Source organism: Sander lucioperca, chromosome 3 (assembly GCF_008315115.2).
Source record: "Sander lucioperca isolate FBNREF2018 chromosome 3, SLUC_FBN_1.2, whole genome shotgun sequence".
In the NCBI taxonomy this organism is placed as follows: Eukaryota; Metazoa; Chordata; class Actinopteri; order Perciformes; family Percidae; genus Sander; species Sander lucioperca.
Window position 1 is genome coordinate 38,701,467 of NC_050175.1, and position 22,786 is coordinate 38,724,252.

The 22,786-nt window shown below is 44.4% G+C and overlaps 1 protein-coding gene and 1 non-coding gene across 12 annotated transcripts in view; one reads left to right on the forward strand and one right to left on the reverse strand.

The window, feature by feature from the left end:
- The first annotated feature begins 813 nt into the window (after positions 1–813).
- LOC116067348 (serine/threonine-protein kinase BRSK2-like) overlaps positions 814–22,786 on the forward strand; it is a 214,891-nt gene continuing 192,918 nt past the window's right edge. For all 11 annotated transcript variants that reach the window (XM_035999726.1, XM_035999728.1, XM_035999732.1 and 8 more), the window contains exon 1: positions 814–938. In XM_035999726.1, the coding sequence (XP_035855619.1) occupies positions 854–938 (85 nt within the window). In that variant the 5' untranslated portion in view covers positions 814–853. The remainder of the gene's footprint in view (positions 939–22,786) is intronic.
- trnaw-cca lies at positions 13,445–13,516 on the reverse strand. Its single transcript has one exon. It is a non-coding gene; the product is annotated as a tRNA-Trp (tRNA).

Genomic DNA, 22,786 nt, shown 5'->3' on the forward strand with positions numbered 1-22,786 from the left:
TAAAACATACCTAACAGCAGCTGTACAGTGTTAATGTTATCTTCAGAGTAGTTATTGCAGAGGGAATGAAATATTTCTAGTTATTGCAGAGGGAATGACATATTTCTAGTTATTGCAGAGGGAATGACATATTTCTAGTTATTGCAGAGGGAATGACATATTTCTAGTTATTGCAGAGGGAATGACATATTTCTAGTTATTGCAGAGGGAATGACATATTTCTAGTTATTGCAGAGGGAATGACATATTTCTAGTTATTGCAGAGGGAATGACATATTTCTGTAAACCTTTCACTTTCTGCCAGTCAACCCAGCAGCATCGCAGCAGTCCCGTCAAGTGACGTGAGCAGACTGTATTTTGAAAGGGACAACCGGAAGTGTACGTTCACATCGCCTCTTTGCTGACACAGGGCTGCTGGAGCGGCAGTCAGCAGCAGTAGATGCTGTCCCATCACCAGATCACACCCAACGGGGCTGCAGCGCGTCCCTCCTCCGGCACCAGCACCACCATGACTCCCAGGGTCAGAACCGCAATCTGAGCTGCACTGAGGACCAAACCCGCGGAGGACTGAGAGCATCGGACATACGCGCACACTCACATACATACATACACACACATACATACACACATACACACACACGCGCGGGGAGACGAACATTGCAGCGACCAGCAGCCACTAAGACCGGAATCGCCGACCGAGGCGAACTCCACTGCGCCGCGGATTTGCGCCTTCCCTTCAACAGAAACGCGTCCCCACACGGACACCCGCAAGAATAATAATAATAATAATAATAATAATAATAATAATAATAATAAAAAAACACTCCGTGCGAGTCATTACACGCCAAATAAAATGTCGTCGGCCAAGGACAGCGGGCATTACGCCAACTATGTGGGACCGTACCGCTTGGAGAAGACGCTGGGTAAAGGACAGACAGGTTAGTGAATGCCTCCTCTCTGAAGCCTTCCAGATGCGGGTGATGCTGTCAGGACTCCCAGCATCACCGCGCCTGGCTCGCTGACATCATTTTTTTTTTTTTTTTTTTTCTGCATCTGCGCTGCGTGTTGTGAATGTGCCGATGCGGGAAATGGGAAGTGAAATGCGTGATAAGTGCGGATGGTTCTGGTGGATGCGGCTTTGCTGAATGCAGGGGAGAGATGCTGCTCTCATGATCATGATGACAGTGATGATGCTGATGCTGATGATGATGATGGTGGTGGTGATGGTGGTGATGATGATGATGATGGTGGTGGTGTTAGTGTGCCTTTAATCCTTGTTGTCAGGCAGAGAGGGCTCCGTGATAATGGGCCCTTGTGATTTTTTTTTTCTTGTCTCTTTAATTCCGTTCTCCATCTGCTGAAGCTGCTCTCTCTGCAGAAGAGGCAGAGCAGTGATGGTGCACTGTCCGGTCCCCTGCACACGCGGACACACACACACACACACACACACACACACACACACACACACACACACACGCACGCACACACACACACACACACACACACACACACACACACACATGCTGCAGCTGCAACATCACACATTTCTGCATATTTGTTTTAACTAGTTTGTAACGGTTGCTTGGCCTCCTGTATTGGTGCTTGCAGCTTTCTTAGGAACCATTGTACCCTGAAATAACTTGAATATTAATATATAATATCCAATGCTGTCCAAACTTCTCCAAATTCCAAACGCCAAGTTCATTGGGTACCCAGCAGCCAAGTGTGAAGCAGATTGGATGAATGGTTCTCGGGATATATAAAAGACAAATACAAACACAAACACACACGCACACGCACACGCACACGCACACACACACGCACACACACACACACACACACACACACACACACACACACGCACAGAGGATTCTGATTCATAGTTAGATGGTGCCTTGTAAGTGCATTCTTTGGACCCATCTCCGTTGGTTATTCTGGCAGGCTGGCAGATATTCTGTGACACTGATGGCCCTACTGTACTGTACGTCACAGTGTGTTAATATGGAAAACATTAAGTTGATGTCTAGCACTGGCTGCATGTAAAAATAAATCAGACTATTAGTGCGTTTGTCAGTAGTTCATGAGTCATTTTGGGGGACGTCGGTTCAATTTCTCCTGGGATTGTTTTAGAGCTGATTTTTAGACTTTCTGGTCATTTTGGAGGCTGTAGGTTGTGGAGCTGTTGACTCGTGTTGTGTTGTACTGGGAGGTGTTTCTAGGATTTAACCTACCCTCGATACAAAGAGGATGGACGAAATATTAGAAACACCCCTCAGTGAAGTTCTGCAAGTCATTGGCTGTATCTATTCAGGTTATGAAAAACAATGTCAAGGTGTCTCGTTGTAGTAGCCAAGAAAACATTGCATCATTATTCATATTTTGTAGATTTCTACAGGACCAATAAATAACCGGCACTAAGGATACGTTGGGAGTGGAGATTCCTTTTTTGTCAAAAGATGAAATACGATACAACCTACCCCATCAACATCTGGCTTGTTAGCTGCTTAATGCTCTACTGTGTTCAGCAGTTAGTCTCCCACTGCATCTGTCTGCCGTTGGTAATGACCAGGTATTGTGCAGGGGATACTTAAAGCTGTTTCTCTGAACACAGCTGCCTGCTGCGACCCACAACAAAGCTAAGAGAGCTGTGAAGGTGAACCAAAAAGAGTTGGGACAGCTAAACAGTGTGCTAAAACTCACTAGAAAGCTCCATGATGCTAAGCGGAGCTGGTCATAATGATAAAGTTAATTCTCTGTAAGTCCATCACTACAAGGGACACTTTTTACATTGCCACATTGTTTTCACGTTGTCATATGATATCAATTCTAGATGTTTTTATGTTCCTGTTGAGGAAAATGGCTGTTAAAGTTCCTAAAAAGGTTTCTGTAAAGGTTTCTACAGTCGAAAAAGTTCCATTAGGTAATCCATCTCAGCAAACCCAATGCACAAGGTGCTTTTGAAAACTGTCAGACATGAAAAAAATAGGATTCTTGGTGTCTGTTAGGTCACTGCTGAGCAGCACAGACTCTAGTATGAATGATTTGTCCCTATAATTAGTGCAGCTATGTGCAACACTGCAACACGGTCAACAAGGTGACGGTCACGTCAGAAGTTATTACAGCTAAGTTTTCGTAAGTTAAATCTTTTCCCCGGGACATGAACTCCATTCCCCTGCTAGAAAACCCTGTGTTTTATGATACAGCAGCATTCAATGTCGTAGCTATATGTACGAATGGTTCATGAGAACACCGTATGGATGGATCAGGTCAGGATGTCCCACCATCTGTGGACACATGCAGCCAGAAATCATCAAGATGTCTCCCTCCGCTACCAGCAGATAGAAGCTGCTGTGCTGCTCTGTTTCCTCGATAGGTGAATAATTCATTGCCATCCAATTATCTGCGTGGATTGTAACAGTCTATTTTGCTGCTGTATTAATTACACAATAATTCCAGTTAACAGATGGAATAAAACTGCAGTAGTGTGCATTTAAATCACACAAAGGCACTCAGGTTGCTCTGTTCTTCAACTGGATTAATTATAGTAACTGAATCGGAGGAGGAGTAAAGGTCCATTTGCACACATCCATCACTTTCTGTCCTACAAGCACACACAGTCCATTTCTTTTCATTCGCAGTACAGTGCACACAATGATGACTCCAACGCTGTTAGCTGTCCATTACGACCACGACTTTGTGATCCAATCACATCAGTCCTGGCTCTGATAGCTGTCCTGTTGTGTTCCAGATACGTTGAAAAGTCTGGATTTCCAGTTTCCGACTTAGAAAGAGCAATGGAGCAGCTTCAAATGATGAAATGATTACTTGTAGTGAGCTCAAAGCCAGATTTCCTCAAACTGAGGTAGTTTAATAATGAAATTCAGCATTTTGATCCTTGGGAAAAATTCACCACATCAATCAATAATTAAAATATGTTTGTAGCTCTACAAAAATGTCAGCTTGCAAATTTGACCAAATAATGTAACATTAGCTGGGTTCTACATTTAACATTAGATTACAACTTGTCAGAGTCCATGTTTCTTTTACTATTACATTTTCTTTAGCTGATGCTTTCATCCAAAGCGACTTCATTCAACAATGAAGGTACAACCTCAGAACGGCAAGAATCACATAGAAGTACCATCGCTTCAAATAAGCCAAACTCCTCCTTTGATTTTCCGAGTTGGAGAAGGTACTGAGTAGAGCTGCAAAGATTAATCGATTCATTGATTAGTTGTCAACTTTTAAATTAATCGGCAACTATTTTGATAATCGATTAGTCGGTTTGAGTATTTTTTTTAAGACAAAAGTAAAAATTCTTTGATTCCAGCTCTAAAATGTGAATATTGTTCTAGTCTCTTCTCTCCTCTGTGACAGTAAACTGAATATCTTTGAGTTGTGGACAAAACAAGACATTTGAGGACGTCATCTTGGGCTTTTGGGAAACACTGATCCACATTTTTCACCATGTTCTGACATTTTAGAGACCAAACTACTAATCGATTAATCGAGAAAATCATCAGCAGATTAATCGACTATGAAAATAACTGTTAGTTGCAGCCCTAGTACTGAGCACGGAAATGTTACTGTATGGTAAAGAAACATTGTGATTGGGTGTGTGTTGAGACTCGTGTTTGGAGCTCATGACTGTGCCTGCAGCATCTTCTCCGACTGTGACTCCACAACCCTAAAGTAGACATATCCTGCCACGAGAGCGTCCTCCGGTGCTCCCACTGTCTGAATCTGTAAGCGTTTGTGGAGCTTATGAATCTTCTTAAGTGCATATGCGTGTAGAGATGTAGAAATCATGTGCAGAGTTGTGTTTTTGTTTATGTGTGTGTGTGTGCGTGCGTGTGTGTGTGTGTGTGTGTGTGTGTGTGTGTGTGTGTGTGTGTTGTGTGGTCAGGCGGATGTAGTGCAAGATCCAGAAGAGTAATACTCTTTCTGCTCGTTGAAGGCTGCCGGTATGAATTGAAGGCTGGATGGAGCTGAGCTGGCAGACAGGGAAGCCGTATATCATTAAACCTCCTCCACAAGTGAAGGGCAAGCCCACGCTCTTTGTTTCTGTGTGTGTGTGTGTGTGTGTGTGTGTGTGTGTGTGTGTGTGTGTGTGTGTGTGCGTGTGTGTGTGTGTGTGTGTGTGTGTGTGTGTGTGTGTGTGTGTGTGTGTGTGTGTGAGAAACACAGGGGATCTCTGAGGGACTGGACTAATGGTTGGTGGTGTTTGGATGTTAGACACATATTGGCTGGTTTTGATAGTTTGTTGATAACGGAGCACAACATGAACGGCATAATACCCAAATTACATCAAGTGTATTTCCAAATAATATAAACCCTTCGTTTCTGCTTACAATGTATTTGTTTAAATAACGTTTAAATGGATGTGTTGAGATTTCCAAATATTCATCTCAGTTAGCCTCAGTGCTGCATCGATTAGCTGTCAACTCTTACATTAATTGCCAACTATTTTGACAATCGATTAGATAGTAATTCCCTGATTCCAACTTCTTACTTAAATATTGTTCTAGTTTCTTCTCTCTGTGACAGTAAACTGAATATCTGAGTTGTGGACAAAGCAGGACATGTGATGACGTCATCTTGGGCTTTTTGGGAAACACTGAGCCACATTTTTCAGCATTTTCTGACATTTTAGAGACCAAACTACTCATCCATTAATCTTGACAAAAGGAAAGATTATTCGAAAATAAGAATAATAGTTAGTTGCATCCCTAGATAGCTTATTAAAGGACTGAATGTTTAATGGAACAATAATAAATAATCCAGGTTTTTAACCAAAGAAAACAACAGTGTCTTTAAACTGAAGCGATGAAAGGTGTTGGTAATAACCCAGTCCCTCCAGAAAAACGTGATTATGCGATCGCATAATTCAACGCATAATCAGCCAAAGTCTGCATATTTATGCGGGGGGGCGCATTTTTTCAAATACGCCGCACTTTCGCCGCATAAATTGCCGATTTCCGTGCAAAATATGCGGGGCTTGCATGATTTCATAATCCCCGTTGCAAAAAAGTCACATAAATCTTAGCAGAAAGTTGAGAAATGTTGCGTTTACTTCACACAAGAGCAGCCATTTTCCCCTGTTGCCATAGGAACGTTATGAAGTGACGTAATTACGTGACGTGAACATCATCGAAAAGCTGCAAACCCCGCGATGAAGCCGTGATGAAACCGCCGTTTTTGCAAGTTCCCGCAATTTCATTGCATAAAATTGCATAAATATCCCGCATATTCCAGCGCATTTTTTAAGAAAACGTGCCGCATAATCAAGGATGTTTGTCCGCAACAATCACAAAAAAACTGGTCCTGGCTGTTAGCTTTAGCTGTGAACATCTACTGTAGCTTCCCCCTTTTGTGTCCCCCTCTCTGAAAACATGGTTTTCTCTTCTGTTCCCAGTTAAGAGACTACAGTTGGAACGATGCCGTCATGGTGTGTGTGCTGGTCAAAGCTGAATGGCGAGAGGCTGTGCTGACTCTGAACAATTAGCCTGTGTGTGTGTGTGTGTGTGTGTGTGTGTGTGTGTGTGTGTGTGTGTGTGTGTGTGTTCCCAGGCTTCATACAGCGCTCATTTTCGAAGTGTTGGCCAACACTGGGGCTTATTGTCATGGTTTCATCTGTCCTCCTGTGACAATGGACACTTGGTGATCACTGCAAGACTGTAGCTGCCAACCGTTGACTTGTCCTCTCTCTGTTTTTACTTCTCAGTCAGATGTCCGATCAACATTTTTACACTTTGTGATTAAACAGGAAGTTGATAGAATGCAGATGGTTTCAGATTAGTGGTCACGAGCGTGAGAAGTCAGTCAGAAACGACGCAAAAAACGCCCTTCAGCGTGTGTGTAGAACTCACCGGGGAGAGCAGCAGCTACACAGCATTTAGCGAGTAGAATTAAAGGCCGAAAATCAGCATATGGAGGTTGGTTGGGGGGGAGGATGGGTCAAACAACACAGGACTTTCACCCAGGAGACCGGGGATCGTGTCCCGCGTGTCACGTTTCCTAAACCCAACTGTCCCGTTCTTGTCCCGCGTGTCACAGAAACGTAAGCCCACCCACGACCTTTTCATTAACCTAACTGCGTCAATAACAACGCCAAAGGCACCTGACCAAGCGTCCGTATTTTACTCGATGGAGTGAGAATGTGTTGAGTGTGCAGATATGATGATACTGGATTGTTTAAAGCTGAATTGGATAATAACAACCATTAAGATTTTAAATAGTATGCCATGCAGTCCTTTGTAGCCCGGGGCAGCTGTGGCTCCTAATCACTGGGTTGGCAGTTTGTCAATTAGAGCTGCAAAGAATAATCGATTAGTTGTCAACTATTAAATTAATCGGCAGCTATTTTGATAAATGAATGATCGGTTTGAGTCTTTTTTTTTTGTTTTTCAAAAGGAAAGATTCTCTGATGTCAACTTGTTAAATGTGAATATTTTCTAGTTTCTTTTCACTCCTCTATGACAGTAAACCGAATATCTTTGAGTTGGGCTTTGGGAAACATTTAAATCCATCTTCTGATATTTTATAGACCAAGAAACAAATCGAGAAATGAATGAATGAATTGACATTGAAAATAATCGTCAGTTGCTGCTCTAGTAGAGTAGGAGCCATAATGTCGACACTAGTCCTCAATTACAGATATTCTTAGTCGACTAACACTGATTATGATTTTGTCGACTAATCGGTAAGTTGATTTAATCGACAGATCTGTAAAACTGAGTTCACAAAGAATCATAGCCCCACTTTAAATCTTGTGTTTACCAGAGATGTGCTCATAAGTTTCTTGGAAATAAATCATTCAGCATTAACAAGCGTAAAAAATAACTAATCAACTAAAAAAATCTTGGTGGACTAAGACTAAAACGACCGTTTAGTCAATTTATCAACTAAGAGGGGGCAGCCCTAGTCGACACGTTGAAGGGTCCTCGGGCAAAACTAAATCCCTCATTACTCCTGATAGCCAGCCCAGCTTGCATCGTAGCTCGCTGTGTGTGTGTGTGTGTGTGTGTGTGTGTGTGTGTGTGTGTGTGAGAGAGAGAATGGTTGAATGAGAAGCATTTGTATAAAAAGGCTGTACCGCTGCAGTCCATTTACCAAAGGGAACACGGTGGGTGGAAAACAGATGACTGTGTGGTTCTTGTCCTTTCAGTGGCTTGAAGAATAATCCCGGCTACATCAGCCACATAAAGAAAAATATAAAGTACCAACCTTGATGCTATGTACCAGAGACACATGCATCACTCAAACAAAGTCCCAGAGTATCCTCTGACTCTGAGGGTTACTACGCCAGGAAGACAATGTCATCATTCATTTTTATTTGTTCATAACCTGTAATGAAAGTGTGAGTGTGTGTCTGTGTGTGTGTGTGTGTGTGTGTGTGTGTGTGTGTGTGTCTCCCTGTTGTGCTGTAATGAAAGTGTCATGTTATTGACGTGGAACCTAAAGACTGTAGTCCCTCGGCTCCAGTAGAGGAGTTCAGCTGCGGTGTGTGTGTGTGTGTGTGTGTGGTGGGGGTAGTGTGGGCAGCAGGGTGAGCCCCAGCACAGATGGCTGCCTTTAGGTGCCTGATATACAGCTTCATTATCAGCAGGTTGCAGGTGGTAACACTCCCATGACTCTCTCTGCGTACGCATGTATATATACAGCCATGTGTGTGTGTGTGTGTGTGTGTGTGTGTGTGTGTGTGTGTGTGTGTTGATATTCCGATACCAATTTTTCCATCCAGATTCTGATACCTGAACTTGCGTATATCGGCCAATACCAAGTAAATATCCGATAACGGTACGGAGAGTTTAACGTTAGTCAGAGCAAACGGCTGTTTTATCTGGGTGAAACTACTTTAAACAGTTTTTTATTTTTTGGGCTAAATTATGTGGTATCGGATCGTGCAAAGACGTCCGTACTCGCCGTACTACAGCATTTTAGGCAGTATCGGAGGCATTTCAGATACTGGTATCGCAGCAACTCAAATCCTGATAACAGAAGATGTTATTCATGTTACCCGCCCACCCCTAGTTGCAGGATTTGTAGGAATCTTCATATGTTTGGTCTGTTTCGTTGGCTTTCAGCATTCAGTGAGCAGTTTTTGGGAGGAATGAGGAGTCTTGGGAAGACCCAGAGAGAGCTGATGGTTGCATTTTATTTTTTTGGAACTGTCCAATTAGCTTCTTTATATAGCACCTTTCACAGACACTGGTTGCAAAGTGCTTCACAGTCTAAGAAATCTTATAAAATCTCAAACAGTCAAATAAAGAAATCCAAGATAAAAACATATACTTTTAAAAATGTTCTCCATTCTCTCTGAGCTGCTTTTCCACCTACCTGGCAGTGCAACATACAAAAAATGAGTAGTTGCAAATGAGTAGTTGCAAATGGGTGTGCTCCGAAGCTGAGGAGGAGGGGGAGCAAATCCTGCTGGGAGACAAAAGTCTGCTGGGAGGGTTTTCTCTGCAGACAGGAGGGGGGATCATCAAAATTATGGCTAGTGTCAAACACCCCATCCTCCTCCCTCTCCCTCTCCCCTCTCTCTCCCCCCCTTTTTCTATACAGTACATCCTTTTGGCTTCTCTCTTCCTTGCCCGCCGCCTTCCCAGCTGTGGGCTCGGATACCATGGTAACCGGAGGAATGCTCTCTTCTGTGGCTGGTTGGCGGTACGCTCGCTCTCCACGGCCCCTCTGCTCAGCCTGAGGGGGGGGGTTGTTACGCCTGAGCCATTAAACAATGACTGTGAAACTACCCCCCATCTCCCTCTCTGTCTCTCTCTCTCTCTCTCCCTCTCTCTCTCTCTTTACATCTCCCTTCTCTGTATCTCTATCGCTCTTATGTTTTCCTTACATCACTCATGTACTCCACCCCCCTTCTGTGAGGTTGTCAGGCCGAAGATCAAGTCTTTCTCTGCATCCCTGCCGCTCGAATGAGTCATTATTGGGAGGAGGCACGATTTTCATCCTTCCGAGATCGGCTAATGCCTCTCTGTTTGCCAGATACAATACAACCCCCCGGTTTACACAGATGCTTCCACATTCAGCAGGAAAAAGTTGAGAGATGGGAAGAGACAGAAACTGAACAAAGCTCTGCCAATACTGTCAATTTGTAATATTGTCATTGTGGGCGTAATAGGGTTTTTTTTCCGATCCCAGTGTTAAAACGATACTCAAACGGCGCCTGTACCGATACTTCAAAAAAAGAGAGAGCACAAAACGACATTTCACAACATTAAAGCTATGGTCAAATATATATAATTTATTCAAAATGTAATAACCTATTTTAGCCGCAGTCAATTGCTGTTGAACAAAAATAACCACTAGATGGCAGAAAAGTGCTTTACAACAACAGCTTGAGTTTCTTGAGGTGCACTTGAATGCATCATGAGCTTACGAGATGCAGTTGTTCGCACTATTAGAACGTGTTTTATGCTTCATGCATTCAGCGTGTTCGGGGCGGTCTGGACGGCGATATGACGCAAATGCGGCCTGGGCGAACGTGCACAGAGGGTCTGAGCACCGAGCCGCGCATCTCCAAGATTTTGTTACAATGCGGAATCAGTCGCATAGACCGCATTGCAACTATGGAAGAGATGAAGTCTGTTCTTGGAGCTGGTCTGACCACTTTGCCCTCAATCAGTATGAACGACAAGACGGTTCGCGGCGACCATGCGCTGACCGCATTGCCCGACCGCGCTGACCGCAAGAAGCATTAAAACCTGTTTTAGTCCCACTGGTGTTGTTCCCCAGCAGTGTCAGTGTTGTCATAAAGTTCAGCTAGTCTCCTCTGTGTCTTTAGCTGCAGACTGTTGGACGTCCCGGTGTTGGAATCCTTTCCAGTGAAAAACAGCCACACGGTAGACCATTTATCTGTCAGCAATTGAACCATGTTTAATCCAGCTGATAGCTAACGGAAGGCTAACGTTACCTGCTGCCAAGTGTAGTGTTAGCCAGAGTCACGTGCAGCGATGCCTCTGTTGCCTGTAACGTCCGATTCAGAGCACCAGAGGGCAGCGCAGACATTTCAGTGGCACCTAAATGAGGCACTGAAATCTGCGTTGTAATTTGGTCCGGTAGATACCGGTCTTTTAGGAACGCGTGCCATATTAAACCTTTTAAACTACTTTTATTTCTATTAAAAGTCAGGTCTGTTTCTACACTGTAGCAGCAGTAGAGATGTGCTGAGAGTAGCCATAGCGTGGATAAAAGCAGACTCTAATAGACTTTGCTCTTAGAAGTGTAAAGCTAATTAATGATGCAAGAAAAGAAAGGAAAAACAATTTTCAGACCAGATAAAAAGAATCTTTGATAGCGCGAGAACAGGAAGAACAAAGCGTGTTTTTGCGCGTGGCACGACGGAGAGATGCTGTTAGTGTGATTCAATTAGCCAAAGCCATGCTCGTCTCACACACAAACACACACACACACACACACACACACACACTTTGGGATGCAGTGCTCGTTTGTTCCTGGGTCGCCCTGGGCTCGCAGACACACAGCATTGAGTTAGTTTAGATGGTTGTCATCTTGCCTGTGGCTGTCAGTCACTAACAAGTCTCCCAGTGCAACTCGGCATGCTGCTGCTGCTGAAATATTCAGGTAGCTGAAGTGTGCTGGGATGCATCTGTATGCAGGGGCGGAGCCAGATATTTTAAACATTCAGGGCTCTACTCAAACCTGGGGGGGGGGCATGCTCCATTTACGGCAGCTATTTGCACTACTTTTCAAGGTCTTTGATACGAGAATGCCTAAATCTGTACATCATTTGTGAAAAACATGATAGTTGCCGAGGAATAAATAATCATTCTGTAGAGCCGACATCCTGGCTTGTATGTAATTGTTCTCCAACATTCTTCATCATTCTGAAACCACAACAAAACAAATGTTGAGGATGACTCATTTTCACTCCTGCCACTACAAAAACAGGCAGCAATTGTCTGATGTTTCTGTTTAAAAAAGAAAAGTTAAATATCGTAGGTAGGGAAGGAATTTGGCGTAAACAGCATTACTCATCTTAAAACCTAGTTTTAGTAGAGTTCACAATATGAACCCAGGAATAACACTATTGCTTCATTGATTTTCCGGTCCAGTCAGACAAATTGAGAGGAAATGACACAAAGTCAATGAAGTTATTTTAAAACCCTAAAATATTTGGGGCTTTTGGGAAAACATTTGGGGCTGGAGCCCCAGAAGCCTAGCCTGGTCCTACCATACTCTGGTCCATTAGCCTGGTCCTACCAGACTCTGGTCCATTAGCCTGGTCTTACCAGACTCTGGTACACTAGCCTGGTCCTACCAGACTCTGGTCCATTAGCCTGGTCCTACCAGACTCTGGTCCACTAGCCTGGTCCTACCAGACTCTGGTCCACTAGCCTGGTCCTACCAGACTCTGGTCCACTAGCCTGGTCCTACCAGACTCTGGTCCATTTCATTTCTCCAGAGAGTCTGGCCTCTCTCCATTGACAAGTGTTAACTTCCTTGAAGGCGGGTACTCTGTTGAAGTTTAAAACTATTGGATCTGCCCAGAGCCACTCTGGTAGCCTGGCTCCGCCCTCCTACGTACTGTCTGGTAGGACCGGGCTAACAAGAGGGGGAGCCACAACATCATGGCCACCAACAAAACTCAGCAAAGATTGTTCTTGCTCGGGCTTTAACTTCTGGATATTTGGCAGCGTTGTCACAACAGACCGCATCTTTTCTCCGCCGCACCGAACCTCACCGTCATCGTTCTCAGCCACTCCCTCTGTTCGCTGATTGGACCTGTTAAAATTTGATCGGAGAAAACCCAAGAATATACCGCAAACCCCGACGTAGTACTGAAGGAAAATATAAATTGAGCGGAAGTATGTAGGAGGGTGGAGCCAGGCTACGAGAAGCCAGCCCCTTGCTCCGCTCCTGTCTGTCTGTCTGTCTGTGTGTCTGTGTGTGTGTGTGTGTGTGTGTGTGTGTGTGTGTGTGTGTGTGTGTGTGTGTGTGTGTGTTCAAATGATGTATGGCCTAATGCATTATTATGGAAGTCCCATGGATGCCAACTCTTTTTTCTCCATGAGTTATTTAATATTGAATATGTGCCAGTACCAATTGTTTCCTACGTAAAATGATGCATATAAATTATATAGCTCTATTCTAGTCTTAACAACCTCTCAGAGTGCTACACAAACACTATAAGCACCATTCACCCACACATTCATACACTGTTGGCCGAGGCTGTCACATACAAGGTCCCAGCTGCTCGTCAGAAAAACATTAACGCACCGACTGCAATTTTGTGTTCTTGCCCAAGGACGCTTGGACCTGTAGACTGCAGGAGATGGAACCACAGACTCTCCGATCAGTAGACACCCGCTCTACCTCCGCCACAAATCGTCAATTTGTTTTACAATTATTTCAAACCACGATATTTTTTTAAGATTTTTTTTTATTTATAATGCAATCAAATAATTGACCCAGACGTGATTTGAACACGCAACCTTCTGATCTGGAGTCAGAGGCGCTACCGTTACGCCACAAGGTCACAGAAACGCCTCCTCCGTTTAAAATTAGCCTGAAGTAGGCCTGATTATAATTATTAGATTATTTTTTGGGCATTTTCAGCCTTTATTTTGATAGGACAGCAGAAGACATGAAAGGGGAGAGAGAGGGGGGAATGACATGCAGCAAAGGGCCACGGGTTGGAGTCGAACTCGGGCCCGCTGCGTCGAGGAGTAAACCTCTATATATGGGAGCCCGCTCTACCAACTGAGCTAACCGCCTGATTAGAATTTTTTTTAAAGGGGAACCCTGGTGGTGCAACAGCAACGTCCAGAGGACCTTTAATGCATATCACTTCCCATCTCTCTCTTCCCCCATTTCCTGTCAGCTCTTCAGTGTCTGCTTTACTCAACAGTCTTCACCTTCTTGTCTCCTCTTCTTCCCTCTGTCCTTCCTGCCTCTCTTGATGTCTGTTAGCGAGGAGTGTTGTCTCTGGGGACCCCTCTGGCCTACTCTCCTAGCTCCATTACCTCTGATGTATGTACACTCGTGTCCTGAATAAATCTCCAGTCAATTTATGTTTATTATGTGGTAGGTAGAGCTTTAATCAACTCCTGCATCATGCGTGCACAGCTTGATAATAGTCATGTGAGCCAACACGGTCTCACAGCAGTTCGTGAAATGGTCACGTTATTTTTAATCTATTGATCCGTGTACACGGACACGTTCATCTAATTTTTTTTCGTGGTGCTGAGCACGGAATGGGAAGCATCTATACGGAGGTTCGGTTTTAGGAAAAGAAGAACGGGGAAAGGACACGTCACACGGGACACGATCCCCGGTCTCTGGGGTGAAAGTCCTGTGTTTGACCCATCCACCACCCCAACCAACCTCCCTACGCAGATTTTCAGCTTTTCATACTACTCACTACCGTAGTCATGTCCGTGTACACGAATCAAAAGATTAAATAACTTGACCATTTCACGAACTGCCGTGAGACTGGGTTGTGTGAGCGCTGGTGATTGCTTTGTTGGTAGCAGTAAATGCGTAGCACGTGTTTGCACCGATGATCACCATGTTGCCACCTGCTGCGATGGCTCCGCCTGCCTTCAGCACACTAGGCATGTGTGATGCAGTGTTGACGACGTCTGTATGGATCAGCCGGAGGGAAATGAGGTTTGGAGATCCTGCTGGGCAGCAGCAGTACCACCAGGCTCTATCAAGCCCAATCATCAACACTGATCAGCCTGATTTCAACACCTGTTAAGATGGAGATGCTGAACACCGACCCTGCAGCAAGAACAGTGGTGTAGCGGAGGTGTAGCTGTCAGCTGTCCACAGATGCTGCCAGTACAGAAGTCCAGCTATTTATTACTGATTTACGGCTGCACATCTGGTACATAAAGTGGAAAGGAGCTGTTTTGGAATATAAGTCTAGAGATGCAAAGAGTAATCTAGATTTTCTTTAGGATTTATTTTAGCAGTGGGGGCAGGTCTGTCCGAACAACAACCCTACAATTATAAGGCACTTAACATCTATAACAGGTCTACAAAATGAATTTTACAAGAAATGTTTCACAGGGAAACCAAAACCCACAGTATAGAATGAAATATTCCACTGACTCACTTACCGTTTCCAGATGTTTGATATCAGGACGATGAGCTGACAGAACTGACAAGTTGAACATTGTCCAATTAGAACGGACCCACCGCGGTGACGTTTTTGGTGGAGCTGTTGGTTTAATAGTCGACTCGGAAGAAAACGAAATTGAAAAGAAAATGTCGGCAGGATCATTTAAAAGGCAACGTGCGTCTGCCCTATTTCTGATACCGTGGCGGCAGAAATTTTGCCGTGGCGGGCCGCCACTACAAAATCAACATAGAGGAAACGCTGGTTATTACCAACTATTTTGATAAAGAATTAATCTGTTTGAGTCCTTTTTTTATCCAAATAAGTAAAAAATTGTCTCATTCCAGCTTGTTAAATGTGAATATGTTCTAGTGTCTTCTCTCCTCTGTGACCGTGAACTGAATATCTTTTTTTAGTTGTGGACAGAACAAGACATTTGAGGACGTCATCTTGGACTGTGGCAAACACTGATCGCCATTTTCTGACATTTTGTTGACCAAACAACTAATCCATTCAACCAGAAAATAGACCAAATAATCGTGAGTGAAAAAAATCATTAGTTAAAGCCCTAATAACGTTTACGTGTGCTATATTGGGGGGTTGAAGAACACAACAGGAAGTCACACAAATGGGCCACTGAAAGTGACACTCCCACCGCCGCACAACCCTGCGACAAATTGCTTTTTCTGCTCTGAATGCGCCCTCACAGCTGTCACTAAATGAACCGAACTAAGCGCACGCCAGAGGTCGTTTACACTGCACCAAACAGGTTGGGTGTGAAAGCCACCCAAGGCTCCAGCGTTGCTCGTACTGTAGGTTTCTAACACTTCACAGTGATCTCACATAGAGCTGCTCGGTCACTGTGGCTGACGGCTGTTTATCCACCATCTCTTCTTCAATCCCGCCCCACTTCCCGTTAGGTCTGATAGCCCGGCCAGCACGTCTTCACACGCCGCCCTATTCAACAGAGACCATTTTAATGCCTCAATCAATAGCCGGTAATCAAACGGGAATGGGTTATGGCTCCAGATAAGCCCCTTATGGTCCCACAGCCCTCTTCCCCCAGCCAAAAACTTAATGAAATTGAGCATAAATCCCCCCTTCTCTCTCTCTCTCTCTCTCTCTCTCTCTCTCTCTCTCTCTCTCTCTCTCTCTCAAAAAACTCTTTCATGCCTTTCCAAAAGCAATCTGGACTTTTTTCCCCCTCAGTCAGCACTTACAGCGTCCACGAGTGAAGCAGAAGGAAATTACCATCTGAAGAGCTGCTTTCCTTCCCTCTCCCTGATCCGGCCCCGTGCCCACGCTCTACCCTCACTTCATTTTGTAGCAGTATGGAATTTCTGGTATCTCATATTAGATAAATAAACTCCCCTTCCTTCCTCCGTCCACTAAAACCCCTGACTAGTGCATGATGGGATGGCCGAGGGCTTTTTTTGTTTGTTTTTTGGGGGGAATTTCAGAAATGGAAAGTGAAATTTCGAAACCTTGATGAGGTTTTTGCAATTTGCTCATCGGCATTACCCACGAGCACCTGGGACACGGCAGAGAGCTCGTTCCACCTTTTGCTGTTTAACAGCATTCTCGTGAACGGGTTCCTACGATATCCTACAAATTCAGGTGACCGCAGGCTGGTCACGTGACGCTGGCTGCAAAGCTAGCTCCGTGAGCTGTTGGTCGTATCAGCGGCAGTTGCTAGTTGAGTTTAGCCGAAAAAATGTGACTGTGAGCCAAGTGCAGGGCTCCGCCAGATGACGGGCTTTTCAGAGGCCGTGGCAGTTGAGTTTAGCTGACAAGAAGTGAGCGTCATGGGCGACGGCAGCTCAGTTTAGGCTCCAAAACAAATCGTTACGTTTAGGAAAAAGATCGTGGTTTGGATTAAAACACTCACTCCCGAGGAACGAAAGTCTTTTGTTTTCCCCAGGAAGAGAACTCCGCTCCCCGGATTGAAATCGCTGTGTTTCATGGCCCAAACCTCCACCCGACCTCCTCACTACGCGGTCCACAGCGTTCTCGTACAGCGGAAGTCAATGTGGTGCATACAGCAATAAATACGTTGAATACATAGGAATTACAGTGCATTACTTTTTCGTAGTAATATGTACGAATAGTACATGTGAACAGCCTGTGCTGTTGTCATGTCCCTTTGCACCAGCGGGCCGCTCACATGGTGTGCCACTCCCAGATGGTCCGGCGGGCTCTGGAAGAACCCCTTCCTGCCTCAGAATAGGGGTTCAGTCCACACAGATGGCCCTTCAGCGGCAGCGCGTGCAGATGAGCTGCGTCGCCTCGAGCCTACAGCCTCAGTGAAACATCCAATCATGTGGCATAATGAGATTAAGGGGCGGGGGGGGGGGGGCCGGGCGTGTGAAACGCCATTATACTCACTTTACTGGTAGTGCTGGTAGGTACCACTGCTCCCTGGCATGTGTGTGTGTGTGTGTGTGTGTGTGTGTGTGTGTGTGTGTGTGTGTGTGTGTTTAAAACCGCAACTGTTATGTTCTCTGGTTTAGATATTAGGACAGAAAACGCTCCTGTGGGTCGTATAAAAGAGAAGGAATAAACAACCTATATCATCCTATGGTTTAGATGCATTATGTCAGTGAGGGTCACGTGACGTGTGTGTGTGTGTGTGTGTGTGTGTGTGTGTGTGTGTGTGTGTGTGTGTGTGTGTGTGTGTTGCAGTATTTTCAAGGGAGCGCTCTGTCTCTGTGACCTGCAGCGTAGTGTGAGTTGGGCTGCAGTGCTGCATTACAGCAAAGACAGCCTCTCTGCAGTAATCTTACACACACACACACACACACACACACACACACACACACACACACACACACACACACAACCATGTCTTTGTGTTGTTGGGAGTAAAGGGGCCTTGGCTGCAATACATTATTTGTGAAACTCTTCATTACACTGCGTAGCTATGGTAACCATTGTACGTGTATTGCAGGTGTAAATGACTTACACTGGCATGCCTAGAGGTTATAGATGATTTTGGTAAATTAATTATACCATGCTAAATAATTTGATGATAAACATGAGTTTAGCTGCTCGCGGCGGTCGGCGAAGACGGGTGGGCAAGGTTTCTCTGACATGTGCCGTGGATGTTGGTGACCCCCAGAGGACCCAAATGTTCTGCACGATCTCTCTGACTTTTCCTCCAGCACTACAGTCAGCTCATAACCTAGTAACATCAGAATTGCGTGTGTGGATTGCAATTAAACTTTAGAAAGCACATTTCTACATGCTAAAGCCACTGTGTAGAATTCTATTAAGGCTGCGAGTAACAATTATTTTCATTGACAAATTAATCTGCTGATTAATTTCTGGATTAATCGTCTGGTCTATGAAAAAGAAAATGTCGATCCCAGTTTCTAAAAGTCCAAGGTGATGTCTTTCAATGTCTTGTTTTGTCCAAAACCCCAAAGATATTCAGTTTAATATGATATAAAAGGGAAAAGAGCAGAAAATCTCCATATATGAGGCTGAAAACAGCCTTTTCTGCCTTTTTTTTCGCATGGAAAATTGCTTCGATTATAGTTTATTTTTATTAAAATAGTTGGCGATTATGAAATAAAACGCACCACTGGTTATGTGCGGAGCGTTTCACTTGATGTTGCCCGATTAAAATTCAGAATCTCAACAGAATACACCTGTGTTCAAAAACCGTATTGACAGAAAAAGAGGCAGAGAAACAGCGAAATCAGCTGGGGCAGTGTGGACGGGGCATCAAGGCCACTGCAGCCGCAGGACATTTTTTGAGGGGCCAAAAGAGGGATCATGGCATAGGCGCCGATGTATGTTTTCCTCCGTGGGTGCTCACGGATGCATGCCCTTTAAAAAAAAAAGTTGTAAAAAAAAGTTTGCATTTCAGAACCTTAGGAAATGGACAGCGGCCGACACGAACACACGCCTATTTACAGTCCCTCCAGAAAAAAGTGATTATGCAATCGCATAATTCAATGCATAATCAGCCAAAGTCTGCATATTTATACGGGGGCCGCATTTTTTCAAATACGCCGCACTTTCGCTGCATAAATTGCCGATTTCCGTGCAAAATATGCGGGGCTTGCATGATTTCATAATCCCCACATCTTTGTTGCAAAAAAGTCCCATATATCTTAGCAGAAAGTTGAAAAATGTTGCGTTTACTTCACACAAGAGCAGCCATTTTACCCTGTTGCCATGGGAACGTTGTGAAGTGACGTAATTACGCAACGTGAACATCATCGAAAAGCTGCAAACCCCGCGATGAAGCCACGATGGAACCCGCAAATCAGTCTCATTTGCCAACAAAAATAAGCCAAAAGACCGCGCAAAGCATATCATAGGAAGTAATAAGAAATGACTTTACATTAAGGTAGTAGCCTAGTGAGAACAGGGTGTTGGGGGAATCACTTTTTTTTCTCTTTTTCATCAAACCTCAGTTTTTGCAAGTTCCCGCAATTTCATCGCATACAATTGCATAAATATCCCGCATATTCCATTGCATTTTTTAAGAAAACGTGCCGCATAATCAAGGATTTTTGCCCGCATCAATCACAAAAAAACTCCTGGAAATTTTTTCTGGAAGGACTGATATTAACTCGATCTCAGGACAGCGCCACTTCTCACAAATACAGATAGGATTGGAGATGAAAAGTTTAACTGATACATAACCGCGATCAGCTTCGTGGGAAATTAAGAATCAACGTCACCGACATAACCAATCACACTATGACAGACGCTCCACTTAGCACCAACTGCAATGTTACATTTTAAATGAATGTAGCCTACTGGCAGTCTGGCACACGTGGGTGCTCAGTATTTTCCGCGGTGCCTATGATTCACGGCGGTGAAGGCCCTCGTGGCCCCCATGAAATTCTGATTATCACTGATAGAAATAAAAATAATAAAAAATAAGAGCCAAGTTGTAAAAATAAAACGGAGCTACGCTGTCAGACTGGCACATTTTCCGCGGTTGAAGTTCGGACTCAAGGCTCTGGGTAGCAGCTTGCCAATATTTTAGTCCTTTCACACAGTGGCATAAACAGCACAGCGCGAGTAGAGGATAAACTTTTCAGCATTTGTGGCCAATTCTAAATAAAATGTCAGGCTCTGACGGAATCTTGTGTGAAAAGAAGCATCTGCTGTAGCAAAGAAGTCAAAGACACAAATCGCTCAAAGATGAACGTGGAACGGTTGAGAAGCCAAACAAAATATTGACGACTATGACGATATGTTTAAACATAATTACCTCTTGCCACAAAAAGAGAATAATGTCTGGATTTTATCTTTTAAGTGAAAACACGGAGCTAAACAACGGAGTCACAATGATTTCACATGGCAAGAGTTGTATATTAGCAGATAAAATATACAATATCGTCCCCATCCAGCTTCACTGGAGTGCTTGTGGAGTGATCACACATTTGAAATGGTAAAAGTAGGATGTATGTTAGCGTCCTTGGGGGATCAGTTCTCAGTTTCTGTCCTGAATGAAGAGACAATGGGAGTGTGTGTGGTGGGTGATGGTCGAGCCCTAGAACCACCACCCCTGTTGGACTGACCTTAATCTGCCTTTAAACGCCTCGGCGCTTAATCCCACCATCCAAAGTGAAGGAGACTCTTCTGATATTAACGGCTCAACATGGGAAGCTGTTCACCGTGATGCAAAACGGCTTTAAAGACCTGAAAACTGCTGAATCATAACATCGAAATAGTACGGTTGTTGAACCAAATCCATAACATAATGTGTGTTCATTTAGAGCCTGTTTGGTTTTTTTTTCTTTTCTTTTGTTTATCAGAAAAAGCTCACATCCCTGTTGTTATGAAAATTTTAGCTTGGTAATGAAGGAGGAGGGGGGGCGACAGGAGGTCCTGACCCTCATTACACCACCTGCCAGATGGCGCAACACCACACTGTGTGTGTGTGTGTGTGTGTGTGTGTGTGTGTGTGTGTGTGTTCGCAGACATTTGCTTGAGTACAAACTAGAGGATGACTACAGTAGAAGAGCCACTTTAACAGAAAGGGAGAACACTCAAAGGAATCCAGTGGAAGTTAAAAAAACTACCATTTTGATTCGTCAACGAAGATATTTAAATGTCATTTCACATCGAGCATAAAACTTGAGTTTGCTGCGTTTTGTTTTATTTTAATAAGTGATGAATCTTTTAAATCTTTTATCAAGTACAAATTTTAAATGTTCCCTGGTTCCAGCTTCTCAAATATTAGTTAGTAAGTTTACGTGCAAAATTATTGTGAGAAATAATCGTTTTTGTCGATTACATTACACACAAACACACACACACACACACACACACACACACACACACACACACACACACACAGACAGACAGACAGACAGACACATACATCCACACACACACACACACACAGACACACACACACACACACACACACACACACACACACACACACACACACACACACACACACACACACACACACACACACACACACACACACAGACAGACAGACAGACAGACACATCCACACACACACACACACACACACAGACAGACAGACAGACAGACACATCCACACACACACACACACACACACACACACAGACACAGACACAAACACACACACACACACACACACACACACACACACACACACACACACACACACAGACACACACACACACACACACACACACAGACACAAACACACAGACACACACACACACACACACACACACACACAGACACAGACACACACACACACACACACACACACACACACACACACACACACAGACACACACACACACACACACACACACACACACACACACACACACATCCTTCTTTTAGCATTGAACTCCTCAGCTCATCAACCTCCTTCTGCCCCACTGCCCGTCCTCCTCTCCTCGTCCTCTCTCTTTCATTCCTCCCTGTCCTCAGGCGCTGTAGCACAGGAGGGGGGGGGGGCAAACCAAGTCAAGTCCCCTTGCTTGACCCTGCTGATGCAGCCTTCGTCCTTCAGGCTAAATAAACGCCACAGACTCCCACACTGCTGCTGGTGTTCAATGAGACGCTGACTGCAGCTCCGCAGGGCGGCCGGCTCCGCCACGTGAAACTGGCTCAACACACAGTCAGCCGTGGACCACAAACACAACAACACTGGCTCCCGTATGTCAGGGACAAGCTTCAGAGCGGTGGAGGACTGTTGCTGTGGAGATGGAAATCTTCGCTTGGAAGCGAGAAATTATAAGGTTTTTAAAGACGGGGAAATGTGAGTGAGCGTGTCTTTAGCTTCTCTAATGTGATGTTTCTCCAAGTGAAACGCTATATGCAGTATCATTCCAAGCTGGATTTGATGAAATCGTTGGTTTGATTTGACTGTTCACCCTCAAACACACCTCCCTCACCAGGCCGTTCTCGTAGATATAGCTTCGATAAGTAACGCACTGTCATTTGTATGTTCCACCTATTTATTACTGTCAGCACCACATTGACTGCTGCCGTATAAGAGCGTGAAGATCCGCATAGAGAGGAGGTCAGGGGGGATGTTAGGCTCCTAAAACACAGGGCTTTCGAGCCAGGGAGCGGAGTTCATGTCCACGAAAAGGTTAAGGAGAAAACACAAGACTTTCATCCAGGAAACGGGTGTTCATGTGCCTGGAGTTCTACTTAAGGGGACCAGGGTTTTAAACCAAACCAGAATTTTTTTTTCTAATC